The sequence below is a fragment of the Takifugu flavidus genome, chromosome 14, assembly GCF_003711565.1.
Source record: "Takifugu flavidus isolate HTHZ2018 chromosome 14, ASM371156v2, whole genome shotgun sequence".
NCBI lineage: Eukaryota > Metazoa > Chordata > Actinopteri > Tetraodontiformes > Tetraodontidae > Takifugu > Takifugu flavidus.
This window is the reverse complement of record NC_079533.1, coordinates 5,392,303-5,407,496: the sequence shown is the minus strand read 5'-3', so window position 1 is coordinate 5,407,496 and position 15,194 is coordinate 5,392,303. Positions and strand designations below refer to the sequence as shown.

Sequence of the window (15,194 nt, the reverse complement as noted above, 5' to 3'; positions counted from 1 at the left end):
ATTCTATAATCCCTGTTGGATCGCAATATTCTCACGTGTCACTGCCGATCCGCGTGTTCTCTAAATGAAGACTTCAAGAAGAAAATGCCAATTTCAAAATGTATTTAGCAAATAGAACCAATTCAAGAGACAAATATTAAGGAGCTCTGGGCCAGTTCATAACCCTACAACAACAGTCAAATGTCAGGGCATGAAGTCTGACAACCTAACTATGCCTTGACCCAGTCCTTTATAGAAACACAGGCAAATTATTGATGCTAAACCAGTCCGATGTTGTCTTCTGATTGGATGACCTCGTCTTCTTCCAGTTCCGTTGGATGCTGACAGTTCTTGTTCTCCGTTGTTTCCCAGACAGCCAGATCAAAGTTCACATTCTTCTTGCAGAGGAACTTACCACTAAACTATGCTGTCCGGTTTTACGATGGCTGTTTAACACTTCCAGTCCGACTGTCTCTCCTGATTACAATTATCTAAACAACAGTCATGTCAAGGGAGGGTCAACTGACTACTTTTCTTTACTACACTTGCTAGGAGGGGTCAACTGACTTTATCATTTTTACTCTTGCTAAAGATTATACTATCCCTAACTTCTAAACTAACTGTAACAGAAACATATAGAAAAAAGCAAACACAATTCTCTTCATCCCTGTTTATCAAAGAGCTGTTCTATGAACCACTGGCTCTGTTAAAGCCAGGCTGTGTACAAAATAATACAGATTATTCAGTTTACTTTATGACAGCAACAACATCCGAGGTAAGACAGATAATAAATTGTCTGTTCTGTGGTCCAAAGCCATGTCTGAAACTTCATTTCATGGAATGTTTATAGAAATGTGAACCACCGATTATCAGCTGTAATTTTATCTATGTAAACAACCAGATACATTTAAATGTCTATAAACAGTCTGTTCTGTTTTTGAGTTTGTTGAACAGTTAAACTGTTGTCTTTAATATAAATCGGTCAAGGCTGAATGTCTCGTTTGCGTTTGTAGCGACTAACATATGTGTCACTGGTAGGTGGCAGAATAAAACCGTTGGATAGATTATGGTGACATGCGGAAGCTTCTAGCTAGCTGCTACAAATATTCCTCACCGAGTTATATTAATAAGCAAGAACATTACACTGACCACATTTTCCTCTAAAATAGTTTACTTAGATATGTTTTCAACTTAGATATGTTTTCAACGGGTCTCTGCTTTTTGCGGATGATGTGGTCCTGTTGGCGTCATCGGCCCGTGACCTCCAACTATCACTGGATCGGTTCGCCGCCGCATGTGAAGCGGCTGGGATGAGAATCAGCACCTCCAAATCCGAGGCCATGGTTCTCGACCGGAAAAAGGTGGAGTGCCTTCTCCGGGTAAAGGAGGAGATCCTGCCCCAAGTGGAGGAGTTTAAGTACCTCGGGGTCTTGTTCACGAGTGAGGGAAGAATGGAGCGGGAGATTGACAGGCGGATCGGTGTGGCATCCGCAGTAATGCGGACTCTGCACCGGTCCGTTGTGGTGAAGAGAGAGCTGAGCCGAAAGGCGAAGCTCTCGATTTACCGGTCGATCTTCGTTCCTACCCTCACCTATGGTCATGAGCTTTGGGTAATGACCGAAAGAACAAGATCACGGGTACAAGCGGCTGAAATGAGCTTCCTCCGTAGGGTGGCTGGGCTCTCCCTTAGAGATAGGGTGAGAAGCTCTGCCATCCGGGAGGAGCTCGGAGTAGAGTCGCTGCTCTTCCGCGTTGAGAGGAGCCAGATGGGGTGGCTTGGGCATCTAGTCAGGATGCCCCCTGGACGCCTCCCTGGTGAGGTGTTCAGGGCATGTCCCTCCGGTAGGAGACCCCCGGGGAGACCCAGGACACGTTGGAGAGACTATGTCTCCCGACTGGCCTGGTAACGCCTGGGGATCCCTCCGGATGAGCTGGAGGAGGTAGCTGGGGAGAGGGAAGTCTGGGCTTCTCTCCTAAGGCTGCTGCCCCCGCAACCCGACCCCGGATAAGCGGTAGAGGATGGATGGATGGATGGATGGATGTTTTCAACTTCTTCCAGCAAGTTACACCTTCCAACGCGTACCCATTTGGTGAGATGCCGAGATTCCAAGTGGTATCAAAAGGAAAATCCTTCTTCCAGGAGGGGAAAGGATGTGGAAACCTGTATTAAGTCCTTTGTCCCAACTGTGGCGCACCCCCGAAGGGGCTAAGTATATATATTATACTTCCAATTTAAATTTCCCCTAAGAGTCGGTACGACTCCCTACACATCAATGATCCTTGCCCCAACAACGAGAATGATCATCAAAGTCCTTACTAGTGAGGGGAAGAGACTGGTCCAATGTACAAGATTAATGCTTTTATTTCCAAATATCTTCCAACAATAATCACTAAAATACATACACGCACCCATTCACACACACTCAAACGTACAGATATTAAATTCAAATTTACAATATTTATCCTAAAAACACCCACACCACACAGGGTGGGATCCACATTAACCAATTACGAATTAATGAAACTCAAATAAACATACAAAAATAACCCACACGGCACACAAATAAAACAATTAATCAAACCCGAATAAACATGCAAGTAACCCATACAACAGAGAACTCACTTAGTCAAACCGAAAGGACATGCAAAGTAACCCACACAGTAAATAATGAAACATCACGAGTCAACCCCAAATTCCCCACAAACAAAACATTAAATCAAATAAAATGGATCCTAATCCTAGAGGTGCAGTTCACTCACACACACATTGATACCTCTCAGAGGTAGACAGGGGCGGCGCAGGACAGCGCAAGGTTGGAACACCAACAATTAAGGTGGGCATGGCACGAACTCCATGCTGCCACACAACTGTAGTTCATCTGTTAAGCGTAGTGTCAACAACTGCTGCTGATTTACCACTGCTCTGGCCGCTGTTCTTAGTGCTTTACAGCACGCAGTCATCTGATATGAGATGATATTTTGACGGTTATTTTAGCGGAATGTACCGCTATGTGGCGACATAACCTGTTGTCAGAATTATATAACTGTGCATGAACTATCCTTTAAAATCCTTTTAACAATCCTTTAGTAGTGGAGCTGATGAAAACAGAGAACATGGTCCCAATAAAGGTATTCTTTTTAGAGAGAGCAGGGGGAAAATGCAAATTCACTCCCCGTCGGGGAATCGAACCCCGGTCTCCCGCGTGACAGGCGGGGATACTCACCACTATACTAACGAGGAGATCTTGAGCCACTTAAGGAAACCAAGAATACCTGATGTCAAATTGGTATTAATGGTCTTTTACAAGAATGCCATTTCCTTTCTAGCCTTTCTGCTTGAGGGTCCTTATACCAGGGAGCACACCTCCTCTGAATTACTATTTTCTTTTTCAGGGGGGCAACAGAATCAGGCGTGATTCTCAGTGAGGCTGCTGCACCTTCAGCAACAGAGTTGAACTCTGCAGGGCTAAGATTATAATGATTGATCCCTGGAGAAGCACACGGTGGTCCTGGGATCAGCACAGGGATCACTTCCTTAAACAGCTACAGCATTATCTGAAAGACATCTGCTATAGTAAGACTGTGTTCTGAACATAGAAGAATCCTTAATCTTAAATGTCAAAGTGATCAAAGAATGATCTGACAGGAGTGGGTTCTGAGGGAACACTGACACATGTTCTACCTCAACACCATAAGTCAGAACTAGATCAAGGGTGTGGTTGAAGCTATGACTTGGTTGATTTAACTGTTGAAACAAACCAACTGACTCAAGTATTGAGATGAAGCCATTTCTCAAGCTGTCCTGATCTTGATCTTTGTTTATTTAAAAGGGGACAGTACAATTTCATAAAACACATGATTTCACATGATTAAGAAAATAACAATTAGCCAGAAGGCTAGTTTTCATCTACAGTCCCCTGGCCATGATGTTAAAGGCAATACGTAAACTACATTTACAAGGGGAAAACATGGTTAGACACCCAACGCGGCACCAATACAAGAAACGACATACTCACAACAAACTGACAAAGGGAGCACATACAATACCCACACAACACAATACAAGATACAAATTCAAACACTCACTATACAATTAAGACATCAAGAAATATTGCTTTATCACAATTTCAAAATATTGCAACAGGCCTGTATATCAGTGTTGGCAGATATTGTTGATGATAAGCCACATTTTCAATTTTTTGGTGAAGGCCTTGTATGTTGTGAGCAGTTTAACCTGCTCAGGTACTGAGTTCCACTCACTAGCGCTCCTCACTGACCAAGCTGACTTTCTGAAAGTGCTCCTGCACATGAAACAGTCACCTCTGACACAATCAGAGATCTTTCTTTGGCTGATGAACTCTGCCAGAAGATCTAGAGCCAAATGATGCAGTACTATATAAATCAAATTTAAATCTGCAAAGAAAATAATCTGCAATCTGTAAGTGCAAAGACTGTCCCAGTTCAAAAGACTGTATTTTTTAAAAATTGTACAGTGATGATAGTGCCTAGGTTTCTTATCCATAACCTTAATTGCTTGCTTGTACAAAACTACCAAATTTTCTTACACTCTGATCAGCCTATGACCAACTAGTTAGGCAATAGATGAAGTGACTAAGAATCATAGAATGAAAGTACATTGTTGTGACTTCGGTTGACATTTCATTTCGAATTGCATTAAAATTTATAAGATTCAACTTGATATTTTTACATAATTTGTCAATATGGGCTTTAAAGGAAAGCTGTGAATCTATTATTAGTCCTAGATATTTATATTGGCTGACACTATTTTTTATCCATTAAAGTGTATGTCAGGGTCAGATGAAACTCTATTTGGTTTTACTAAAATACATGACTACAGTTTTAGAAATGTTTAGCTGTGGACAGCACTCCTGCAGCCAAGTTGTGACAAATGACATTGTTTTGGAGAGTGTAACTGCAAGAGTGTTTTTGGAGCAACCATAAACAAAGAAAACTGTGTCGTCTGCATAAATTAAGCATTCAGCTTCAGGACAAACAATGGGCAAATCATTGATGTAAAGACTAAATAGGAGAGGGCCTGGTATTGATCCCTGGGGGCCTGCAGAAGTTAGCCTAAGAAAGTCAGATCTGTAGTTGTTAACTAATACAGACTGTGTTCGATCATGCAGATATGATTCAATCCAGTTCACCGCGTTGTGGGTAAAGTTTGAGAGCTTGTTAAGAAGAACAGAGTGATTTACTGTGTTGAAAGCTTTCCTAAGATCTAAGAACACCAACTCTACAATTCCACCCTTATCGAGAGAAAGTTTTATTTTCTCAACAAAGAGGCACATAGCCATTTCGGTGGAATGGTTGGATCTGAAACGAAACTCCATGGCATGGAGGGAGGGGGAACTGCTGTTTAAGTGATGGACAATCTGCTCTGCCACACAGGCCTAGGTAGCAGTGGTGTTGGCCCAGCTAGCAGAGATGGCCATAGTCCAGTACCTTTGTAACTAACATGTGCCGACTCCATCTGGCTGGATAAAAGGTTAGAGTGTCCCTTTTTCTTGGGCATATTGAGCTTAGCAGAAAAAAGAAAGTTATCCAAACAGCAGAGGAATATGTTGATAGCACAATCCAGGATTCTATTTGCTTTTTGGATGTCATTTTAAGCAAACACACAGTCCAACTGCAGTCCACTCGTCCATGCCTTCATGTGGAGCCGGCCAAAATCTGTCATTTACAACATCTACATGGTTATTCAAGATCAGATAAGAAGTCAGAGAACTCAGACAGGAACTCTGAATGTAGCCCAGCAGGGGGACGATATACAACTACAAACAAAAGTGGCTTTTCTGTCCTCCGGTTCAGATGGGTGATGCCAAGAGTCAAGCTTTCAACTGAACTGGAGCCATGTTTGAGTCTAGGATTAACTAATAACTTGGAGTGATTGCTGCCACTCCCCCTTGTCAACCAGTAACAAGAGGAATATTATAGTTAAGATGGGTAGGAGGAGTAGATTCTTTTAAGCTAAAATACTCCTCCTACTACTAAAGCCAGGTCTCAGTAAGACAGAATAAATTAATGTGATGATCCACTAACAGGGATTTACACAAAATAGATCTAATATTCAACAGTCCACATTTAATTGTGCTCTTAGTTTCTTCTATTTGTGCTTTGGTATTAATTTTAATAAGATTATGGTGATTGATCGCTCCCCTGCTCTGTGCTTGGTGAACTTTTAACCATGGAACAGATACTACCTCTATAGTGTTAAATATGTTATTGTTGGTGGATGAGGCTTCCATGGAATAAGACTCTGCATCCTGGTCTGGACCCTGGTTTGTCAGGTCATTTTGGGTCTAATAAAATCTGCCAAGTTACTAGAAATGAGAGAAGTAGGTGCGATAATCAGACCAGGGTTTCCCAAAAACTGTTCCAATTGTCCACAACCACCATAACAGACAACAAATGGAACATGTACACACTGTAATAAAATGGAAGCTACCTAACATGTACTGGTTGGTTACAAGAAAGAGGGGAATAAACAAAACAGAGAGTCTGAAAGCAAAACTATGTTTCACTGTAAAACTTGAAATGGAAATATAACACACTACTATCTATTAGGTAGTTGAAGTAAACAGGGTTGATGCACGAGGCTTTTTTTCCCGTCTTCTTGGTTTTTGTTACTGATCCACACTTTGTCCGGTAGATGGCGGTGTTGTGGTTTTATGTTGTTGACAGCCGTCAATCAGAGAAGAAGAATAAGTGCTCGTTTAGATCGGATCCGAAGTCAACAGTCGAGTTATCAACTCCCGGACTTCTGAAATGGCGTTAATTGGAAAAGTCGCAGTTGTGACAGGAGCTGCAATGGGGTTAGGAAATGCAATGACACGAATACTCCTGCAGAATGGTGCAAAGGTAAGATTTAACTCTTGTTAAACACGTCTTAAATAAGAGGGGGGGAGGGGTGTACAGGTACAAAATAATTATTTCTTTCATACAGACTTATGCTTCACACTTTTGTATTAATTCCTGATATTCTAAATTATATAAAAATTATATGAGTCATATTTTTTGCTAACTTATCAATATGAAACTTGCACAGGTGGTCCTCCTGGATGTCAACAACACCGCTGGAGAGAATTTCCAGGAAGCCCTCCACAAAGAGTATGGATCTGAAAAGACTTTCTTTTTCAAATGTGATGTAGAATCAGAGCAACAAATCAAAGGTAATGGACACAGCCAGTCACATGGCAGCATTTAGAATCCCAAGGGCCTGATCCACTAAGATAGCCAAGTTTCAATACTATTGTGAGTTTTTCTGCCAGTTGAATTCTAGCAACTGGACTTCTGGAGTTTCTTGAAAACATTTCACCTCTCATCTAAGAGGCTTCAACAGTTCTAGCTGACTGTTTGCGAGTTCCGGATACTTGTAATCTTCAGGAGCCATTAACACCTTTAGAGCTTCAGTCACCTGGTTGTTGGTTGCTCCACCCCTTCGCCCCAGGAAGGGAAGAGGCCATTCACACATGGCTACTAACGACCCCCATTGTGTGGGAGTTTGAACGACCTGCATAATGAGGGGCGGACCAACCAACTCCTCAAGAGTACAAGTAGCTGGAACTCCCCAACAGTCAGCTAGAACTGATGAAGCCTCTTGGCTGACAGGTAAAATGTCTTCAAGAAACTTCAACAGTCCAGTTGCTAGGATTCAACTACCAGATTTAGCCTGATCTGGATGAATGAGAACCTTCACAGACAACACTGTCTTGAGTTCTGATAGTTCAGATCTGTTGAAGCTTCACTATCTGTCATCGCCCGAGTCAATCCGCAGTTCATCCGGTTAGTGGATCAGGTCCTGAGAGTTTAATCATCACAGTGGAACAAAGTTCTGCAAACAGGATTTAGAGACTGCTGGGGAAATTTGAACCATTTTTTCCTGTTATCAATTATCAAGCCGCCCTAAAGAAAACCACAGAAGCGTTTGGCGGAATCGACATCCTGTGCAACAATGCAGGCATTTTAAATGAGGGAGAATGGGAGAAAACTGTCTCCATAAACATGGTGAGAAGCTGGGTTAGTGTGTAAGTCACAAGATCAGATTACTGTTTAACACATATTATTCATTAACATGTCTTTAAATACCGTATTTTCTGGACTATATGTCACTCCGGAGTTTAAGTCGCTCCAGCCAAAAAATGCATAAAGAAGAAAAATAGATATATAAGTCTCATTTTGGGGGAAAATTTATTTGATAAAATCCGAGACCAAGAACATACATTTCATCTTGAAAGGCAATTAGCATGGATTAGCAATAATGTTACGGTATGCTAACGTAACAAATTCAACTACATGACCAACAACGAACTGAGTACGTGTCTGCTTTGTTAACGTAACATATTAACAGTTATTCAGTTAACTATAGCATAAAGAACATCCGAGCAAGTTTACCAAACAATCAAGTCTCACTCCATAGACGAGGCACCGCTTCTTCTTCTGCGTCGCTAAAGGAACTCGTTCCTCAGGTACACGCGCCTAGAACGCCCTCTTGTGGTTGTCAGTGTGAAAATAACGAACATGTGAAATTCTGTAATAATGTATTTATTTAAGTCGCTCCGGAGTACAAGTCGCACCCCCTGACAAACTATGAAAAAAGTGCGACTTATAGTCCGGAAAATACGATAATCTTCAGTTACAAGTGAGCATAGTCCACCAAGGTTTCATAGAATTACTGATTCACTGCATGATGTTTATTATGGAAAATCAATGCCAAGATGCTGATTGTCCATGTAGGTTGCTCTGTTCAGGGTTACCTATCTGGCTCTTGAGTATATGAACAAGCTGAATGGAGGAAGGGGCGGAGTCATTGTGAATACAGCTTCTATGGCAGGTACCCAGAATGCACTGTAACATAGTCATTTAAAAACAACGCTGAGGGCACAAGCTGAAGTTCCTTTTGTCCTGTTTGTGACAGTAGATTTAACTTTGTTAATAAGAATTCAGTTGTTGCCCTTTCAAGATAATGGCAATTAAGAATCAAAGCATTAATCTTTTAAACTGAGAAGTACTACCCTACATCCTACAGGCCTGATCCCATTGCTCAGCTGTCCGGTTTATACCGCCACCAAACACGGGGTGGTGGGCTTTACCCGGGCCATGTCGGTGAGAACTCATGGTGCCATTTTCTCAGTAAACTTAGAATTTAGAGTTTTACTCTTTGTGTTTGTGTTTATTTCCATAGCTTGCATCTAAGGCGTCTGGCTACGGCATCCGGTTCAATGCTCTTTGTCCCGGGTTTGTGCAAACAGATCTGTTTATCAACATTCCAAAAAGACTTGGGCAATTTTCCAACTTGGCTGATGAAACCCTGAAGTTGGTCGACAAGTTTAAAGTGCTAACGTGAGTCAGAGTGGCTTTACTGCTTTGATTTCTGCAGTTTTTTGTGTAGTAACATTTATTTTTCCGAATGCATTTGCACATTTTAATGATGAATCCTCTTTTTTTCAGTGTGACTCAGGTGGCTGAGAGCTTCTTGGAGCTGGTGACGGATGAGACAAAGGATGGGGAGGCTCTCATTGTGCTTCCAGATGGAACAAGCTACATGGAATTCCCCGTGTTATGCTGATATACAGTGATCCCTCGTTTATCGCGGGAGTTACGTTCCAAAAGTAACACGTGAAAAGTGAAATCCGCGAAGTAGCAACTTTATTTTTTTTAATTATTTTACAATGCAATACTGAACAGTAGAATGAAACCAAACATCAAAACCTGTTTTAAAGACCAAACTTTGTTTAAAACAATAATTTTAATATAGTAATACTGTACAAGATTGGAAACATTGTCACTCGCGTATTTCACGGTCCCAGCTGTGCCTCTTTGTCCTGACTCCGCTCCGCTGTAGCGTCTGTTTCTACGGAAGGCGCAGGAGTCTTTCTCCGAGAGAAGAACATTGTTATAGGCAGTTGTTGGCGTACAGCGTCAATATTTTATTTCTAGACAACAGTAAAGCCCCTGAGCCAATCAGGATTCAGAGGCACTGTAAAAAAAAAAAAAAAAAAAATCCGCGAAGCAGCGAAGCCGCGAAAGATGAACCGCGATATAGCGAGGGATCACTGTACACCGGATCACCTGACACTGAATCATTTCTTGATAAAACATCAAAATGTGTGTAAAGTTTAACTTCTACCTGACTAACGCGTATGAATCTTAAAGAGGAAAAGGGAATCCAAGAAGCAGCGTCACATGTTTTTTTTTTCCCAAGTATTTTATTCTGTTACAGGTTATCAGACATAATGCGTTAGCGTTCACAGAATGTTTCACTGTCATCCAAAGCACAATGGTTTATAGAAATTTCAGCTTCTAATATGAAGCAGAAACCTGTATTCCCTACATTTCTGGGTTCTATACACATTTACAAATACTCTCTACATTATAGTTTGTAGAGTTTGTATTATTATAGTTGATACCGTATGATTATCCTTGGGGTAACATAAAGGTAATTCTCGTCAGTGGCTTAGTTCTTCTGTGTTAATACACCTGTTACGTTACTTTATGTGTGGTATCACAACCTTTCCTCTCTTCCTTCCTCTTTCTTCTCAACCTCAGGGCTGCTTCGCTCTCTGCAAACAGGATGTTGCACAGTTATGAAGCGTGATGAAACTTATCCTGGTTTTTAGTAACACAAGTATAAAAGATCACGCAAGATTTCATTTTCCCTTGACTGAGACCACTGACCTTGACTAAGGGGATGTTTTATCGATAGGATGCTGGAGAAATGTACAAGAGTTTAAGGTCACAAAAAAGTTGCTTGAAGGTGAGAATGGGGCTCCAACTAACTTCTAATGTCAACTTTACAGAAATTATGGGATGAAAACTGGTGGTTTTCTACTTACACTGATGGGCAGGTTTTACTCTGCTAGGATCCGAAAGAAGGTCGAAGTAAAATGAGAAAATGTAAATTTATTTATTTTCAAAAAAGTCAAATGTAGATCACAACTTTTTAAATCATTAAAATGTCCAGACATTACCGTCAGGTTTGGGGTGCATGAGCATCAGCGGCAGTTCCACTGTGACGTCACTATAGGAGTAAGAAACCAAACAATAAGAAAACGTTAAACCCACTTGGTTCTGAAATGAGTACCTATAACCCTGCTCACCTTGCAGTGAGACCACCCAGAAGCCTACAATGAAACCACAACACAAGTTGTTTATTAAACTTATTGAGAAAAAAAAAAGAAAATCCTCATTCTGAGCTGAAACTTACCCCCCTCCAGCCACGATTAGATTAATTTTAATCTTGTAAGAAACAAGAATTCCCAACACCTCTTTTTCTACTCCCTGTCTCAGCCTGTTGAGCAGAGAAATGACAGTTTACGAGGTTGAATGTGACATATTTCATATTGTGAGCTCTGCCTAAATTGCACGTCAGGCCTACATGGTGGTGGAGGCGAGGTTGGTGTCCTCATCCTTCAGCCGTCCATCCAGCGCCAGCCCCCTTTTCTCTTTGTTGTCACTCAGCATGGGTGTGATGGACAGGGTGCTCTCAAAGGTGCCGTTGGACTCCACTGTCTCTCTGTAGAAAACAAAACACCAACAGAAACATATTAGTCTTCTGTCCAACTTGAGGATTTGATGGTTTTTCAGGGCACTCACCCAAACTCTTTGTTCAAAACGGTCTTGGTGTATTTATCTGCACAGTACAGCACGATGTCCGTAGTTTGGTCAACTGTGAGAGCAGAGAAATTCATACGGAGTCATAAAACTCAAAGATATTTGTGAGCTGTGATGCTGGTTAGGTTTCCAAATTCACAATCCACCCCTAGATCAATAATAATTGTTTAATGTCTATGTTGTAATTTTATTTCTATTTTATTCTATATGTATATATACTTATAATATGTATATATTATATTATGTATATATTAATATATATGCTTATAATATATGCTGTATATATGCTTATAATGTTCTAATCTTATTTGTATTTATTTATTCTATTTCTATACTTTGTAAATACAAAACCTACACTACAGTTATATTAATCCACATTAGGCTGCTACTACAATTCAATTTCCCTACGGGGATGAATAAAGCACATCTTGAATCTTGATCAAGATGTGCAGTACAAGTAGACACCCTTAGAGATGCTCACCAGTGATTTTGAACTTCTTGACTGTTTTGTTGCTTTCATTTTTTACTTTGATTTTGATTGGGATTGCCTCGCCATGGAAATAGAGCTAGAAAACAGGACAGGACAGTCGAAGTCAGTTAAAGTAGCCAATATATGGAAAACCTGGGGAAAACAAGCACATTTTCATTTGGGTATCGTACATCTTTTTCCAGTGAAGCTTCCATTTGGACGGGCTTATCGGACATCATGAAGTTTTTGCATATTTCAGCCTTGGGTCCTGCGCCCACCTGAGTAGGGGCGTACTGGATTTTGCGAATGATAAGGCGAGCAGTGTCCCTGCAGAGCAAACATGCAAGGGGAAGTGAGAAGAGATGGGTGATTAACAAGATCTGGTGGATTAGCAAACACTCACTTCTTCTCAATCTTCTCATCAGGGTTGCTTTTTTCCATGGCAAGGTAAGTTTTGACCTCAAAGTCCACCCCGCACGCCTGAAATTAAAGCATCAGAACCTTAAAGAATAATCCAGGACAACTACCAGTAAATTTATGGGATGCAGCGAGATGAATGATGGGAATGAAGTTCACCTTTCCCTTGTCATCAGGTCCAGGCTGCAGGGAAACTGAGCATGGCAGGTTGGTGGGAATCTAGAGTCCAAGAATATCATCAATCAATCAAACAAAACCCACATTTGGCTGATGTCAGCTGCAGCCTTGATGCTTTAGTATCTCAAAACCAAATCTCATGATCGTACATCAAAGGTGAAGGCATATGCGTTGTCTCCGGCCTTCTTCAGCAGGGTTTCGTGCATGGTGCTCATGCTGGGCTTGTGGCTCTCGGGGTAGAGCTGGAAGCATTCCAACCAGATATCCTTCCTGAAGCATAGGCCCATCACATCCAGGTCATCGCTACCATAACGGAAGGCACATGCCAGCTGCACGAACACTGACAGATAACACAAACCCATTATTTCCCGCTGGCGGCTAGTATCACCACATGCTTCAGCTCGGAAAGACGTTACCTTTTCTGTCTCCAAAATCCTTTGGGTCCAACTTTACAACACCGTCTGTAAAGGTAGATAAGATAGTATCTGTGTTTAGTCTATATCTAGTTTCCTAGTTATCTAAATTTAGTTAACATTCTTTTTGTGCAGCCACAAGCGCTGATAAAGGAACGCACCAACTTTGTCCACAACATTCACATTGTCCACGTAGTCCCTCTTCCCCAGGTAGAGGGTCAGCTGTTGGGACAAGAGAAGGAAGGCAGCATTTCACCTCTTTCATTCAGCTCTTTTTCTTTATTATTACATGCAATTTATAGTTCTGTATTTCCTGCTAACATTTAAGAATAATCCAAGTAGCTCTGCTGTCTGACTAAAGGTGATGGGAGCAGTGGAACTTCAATGCATCTGTAATGAAGAAGCATCCACTCACCCCTCCGTTTCCACTGGTCTTTTTGAACACCCTGTTGGGAAAATTGAAAAAAATATATTATCTTGAAAAACTGTTTATATGTATAACATTTATCCTGATTTATCCATATAAAACTACATCTACATAAAAGAGCTAAATATATGAACTTTGTAGTGCCAACAGAAGAGACTTCTTAATGAGGAGAGGTGTCCAGGAGCAACACTTCTGCCTGGATAAACCAGCTGAAATAATCATTAATCTCCTGTGCGGATAAAATGGTTTCTTTGTGGGCAACAGAAGGACAAGTAATCCCTTATGTCTTGTTATCCAGTTAGGAACAGCTAAGTGTGGAGCAGCTTTACCTCATTGTGCCTGGATTGAGAGGCTGACCCAGGTGAGGAAGCCACAAATGGCAGCTTTCCCAAACTGCTCATTACCTCGATTAGTATTCATTAGTGGTTGAGATCAAATTTGATTTGCCAGCTGTCTAAGCCCTGACAAACTTTGCATAACTACATTAAAAGTTGTCACTTTTAGGTGTTGGATGATCCCAATCAAGTTCTGCATCACTGGGGTGCCCCAAAGTACAGCCAAACCAGTTTTCGACTTATTGTTGTTAAAAATCTCTTCTGCAGTGCAGGACAAAACTCAGCATCAATTATTTGGGGTGGAAGTCCAGAACATTTGGAATTTCACTCATAGAAATCAAAAAAGAGAAACTTACTTGGCCATTTTGAGAGACGATCAGGACTTCTGCTGTGGGACATAACAACAGAGAGGAGATATTAGCTGGGGTGGCTGCCTCACTGTCAGTTATTAAAACCAAGAGGCTTCACTAACTGTTGGCTCAGCCGGATTGTTCTTTCTTTCCTTTTTTTGTAAAGGTTCATAAGGTTAATCCTTTGTGATAAGATTACATCAGAAGCATTCTTTATCCAGTGGAGCTCATCTGTTACCATACCAGCAAAGTCTAGATCAGACTCTATCCCTCTCCTTCTCTCTCTCTCTTTCTCTCTCTCTCTCACACACAAACACAGACACACACGCTTCTGTCATGGTGTATTCCTCTCAAATATAGCAGCAGTACCAATGCTATTAAAAGAGAGTTAAATGGATATAGCCTATTCTTAAATTCAGAGTACTGTTCCTTTCTGAGGAACTATAAGTCCTTGCAGTTTCTTTCTATAGATCCGTAATAAGATTATCGCAGGAAATTTAATGTGAGGATTGATGTGAGGTTTTCTCATGTGGAATCTACATCACCAGACTGAGGGCTACTGTATGTAAGTGCCATTAAGGTGATTCTCCATGAAGTGTAGAGGTTGACACTTTTAAAAGTGTCACGTTACCGAAGCAACTCCCGTAGCATCGTTTCATCTGTGAGCAGAGGATGGAGGTAAAACGTCAACCTTTCCTCTCGAGTGGATCTGAGTTTAATGATGTTTCCAGGTGTTTTGGTTAGTCTACAGAAACTTTCACACCCTTTGCGTTTCTCCATCCTGCCTAAATGGTTCTTTACCCTTACTGTAAACACCCATACAGCCACGAGACAGCGGGTTTTTAATGAGGTGAATGGCTCTTCTGATACAGCAACAACCTCAGCACAATTTTATGTTCAAGACATGTAAATATTGGAGCACATGTACATTTTTTGCCATTTAGTCATGACGCCCAGCTGCACACGCTATTGCATCTCACCAGAGGCGCATCT

The 15,194-nt window shown here is 41.2% G+C and overlaps 3 protein-coding genes and 1 non-coding gene across 15 annotated transcripts in view; 2 read left to right on the top strand and 2 right to left on the bottom strand.

The window, feature by feature from the left end:
• Positions 1 to 3,148: 3,148 nt before the first annotated feature.
• Positions 3,149 to 3,220, bottom strand: trnad-guc (transfer RNA aspartic acid (anticodon GUC)). Its single transcript has one exon. It is a non-coding gene; the product is annotated as a tRNA-Asp (tRNA).
• Positions 3,221 to 6,687: 3,467 nt separating this feature from the next.
• On the top strand, positions 6,688 to 11,182 carry LOC130538141 (15-hydroxyprostaglandin dehydrogenase [NAD(+)]-like). 3 transcript variants are annotated; one of them, XR_008953776.1, is made up of 10 exons: positions 6,688 to 6,861; positions 7,049 to 7,172; positions 7,901 to 8,007; positions 8,737 to 8,833; positions 9,029 to 9,105; positions 9,185 to 9,342; positions 9,451 to 9,574; positions 10,063 to 10,107; positions 10,549 to 10,611; positions 10,706 to 11,182. XR_008953776.1 is itself a non-coding variant. In XM_057055467.1 (8 exons), exons 1-7 carry the CDS (start codon positions 6,769 to 6,771, stop codon positions 9,566 to 9,568), a joined length of 774 nt encoding a protein of 257 aa, XP_056911447.1. In that variant the 5' UTR covers positions 6,688 to 6,768; the 3' UTR covers positions 9,569 to 9,574; positions 10,063 to 10,384. The 3 variants fall into 3 exon arrangements, 1 of the variants encoding a protein (XP_056911447.1); XR_008953775.1 differs by having other exon boundaries at positions 10,549 to 11,182; XM_057055467.1 differs by lacking the exons at positions 10,549 to 10,611; positions 10,706 to 11,182 and having other exon boundaries at positions 10,063 to 10,384.
• Positions 10,185 to 15,194, bottom strand: part of arr3a (arrestin 3a, retinal (X-arrestin)) — a 5,372-nt gene continuing 362 nt past the window's right edge. Inside the window, exons 2-18 of one of the 3 annotated variants that reach the window (XM_057055455.1) lie at positions 14,208 to 14,239; positions 13,505 to 13,535; positions 13,251 to 13,311; positions 13,093 to 13,137; positions 12,826 to 13,016; positions 12,659 to 12,718; positions 12,486 to 12,562; positions 12,274 to 12,409; positions 12,095 to 12,179; positions 11,596 to 11,668; positions 11,378 to 11,515; positions 11,207 to 11,290; positions 11,100 to 11,123; positions 10,971 to 11,020; positions 10,836 to 10,855; positions 10,678 to 10,709; positions 10,185 to 10,562 (exon numbers count right to left, since the gene is read on the bottom strand). In XM_057055455.1, the coding sequence (XP_056911435.1) occupies positions 10,851 to 10,855; positions 10,971 to 11,020; positions 11,100 to 11,123; positions 11,207 to 11,290; positions 11,378 to 11,515; positions 11,596 to 11,668; positions 12,095 to 12,179; positions 12,274 to 12,409; positions 12,486 to 12,562; positions 12,659 to 12,718; positions 12,826 to 13,016; positions 13,093 to 13,137; positions 13,251 to 13,311; positions 13,505 to 13,535; positions 14,208 to 14,215 (1,068 nt within the window). In that variant the 5' untranslated portion in view covers positions 14,216 to 14,239 and the 3' untranslated portion in view covers positions 10,185 to 10,562; positions 10,678 to 10,709; positions 10,836 to 10,850. Of the gene's footprint in view, positions 10,563 to 10,677; positions 10,710 to 10,835; positions 10,859 to 10,887; positions 11,021 to 11,099; positions 11,124 to 11,206; positions 11,291 to 11,377; positions 11,516 to 11,595; positions 11,669 to 12,094; positions 12,180 to 12,273; positions 12,410 to 12,485; positions 12,563 to 12,658; positions 12,719 to 12,825; positions 13,017 to 13,092; positions 13,138 to 13,250; positions 13,312 to 13,504; positions 13,536 to 14,207; positions 14,240 to 15,194 lie in introns of those variants that run through there. The other 2 variants (XM_057055454.1, XM_057055453.1) reach the window with 2 other exon arrangements.
• LOC130538120 (proto-oncogene DBL) overlaps positions 13,029 to 15,194 on the top strand; it is a 13,761-nt gene continuing 11,595 nt past the window's right edge. For 7 of the 8 annotated variants that reach the window (XM_057055415.1, XM_057055412.1, XM_057055416.1 and 4 more), the window contains exons 1-2: positions 13,053 to 13,145; positions 13,815 to 13,877. In XM_057055415.1, coding sequence (XP_056911395.1) covers positions 13,068 to 13,145; positions 13,815 to 13,877 — 141 coding nt within the window. In that variant the 5' untranslated portion in view covers positions 13,053 to 13,067. Of the gene's footprint in view, positions 13,146 to 13,814; positions 13,878 to 15,194 lie in introns of all 8 variants that reach the window. The other variant, XM_057055411.1, reaches the window with a different exon arrangement.

Bases quoted from the DNA above. Each gene is read 5' to 3' on its own strand.
- LOC130538141 (XM_057055467.1), top strand. From the start codon at position 6,769: ATGGCGTTAATTGGAAAAGTCGCAGTTGTGACAGGAGCTGCAATGGGG. The intron at 7,173-7,900 runs GTAATGGACACA...TCAATTATCAAG, and splicing joins ATCAGAGCAACAAATCAAAG to CCGCCCTAAAGAAAACCACA. The intron at 9,106-9,184 runs GTGAGAACTCAT...TTATTTCCATAG, and splicing joins GCTTTACCCGGGCCATGTCG to CTTGCATCTAAGGCGTCTGG.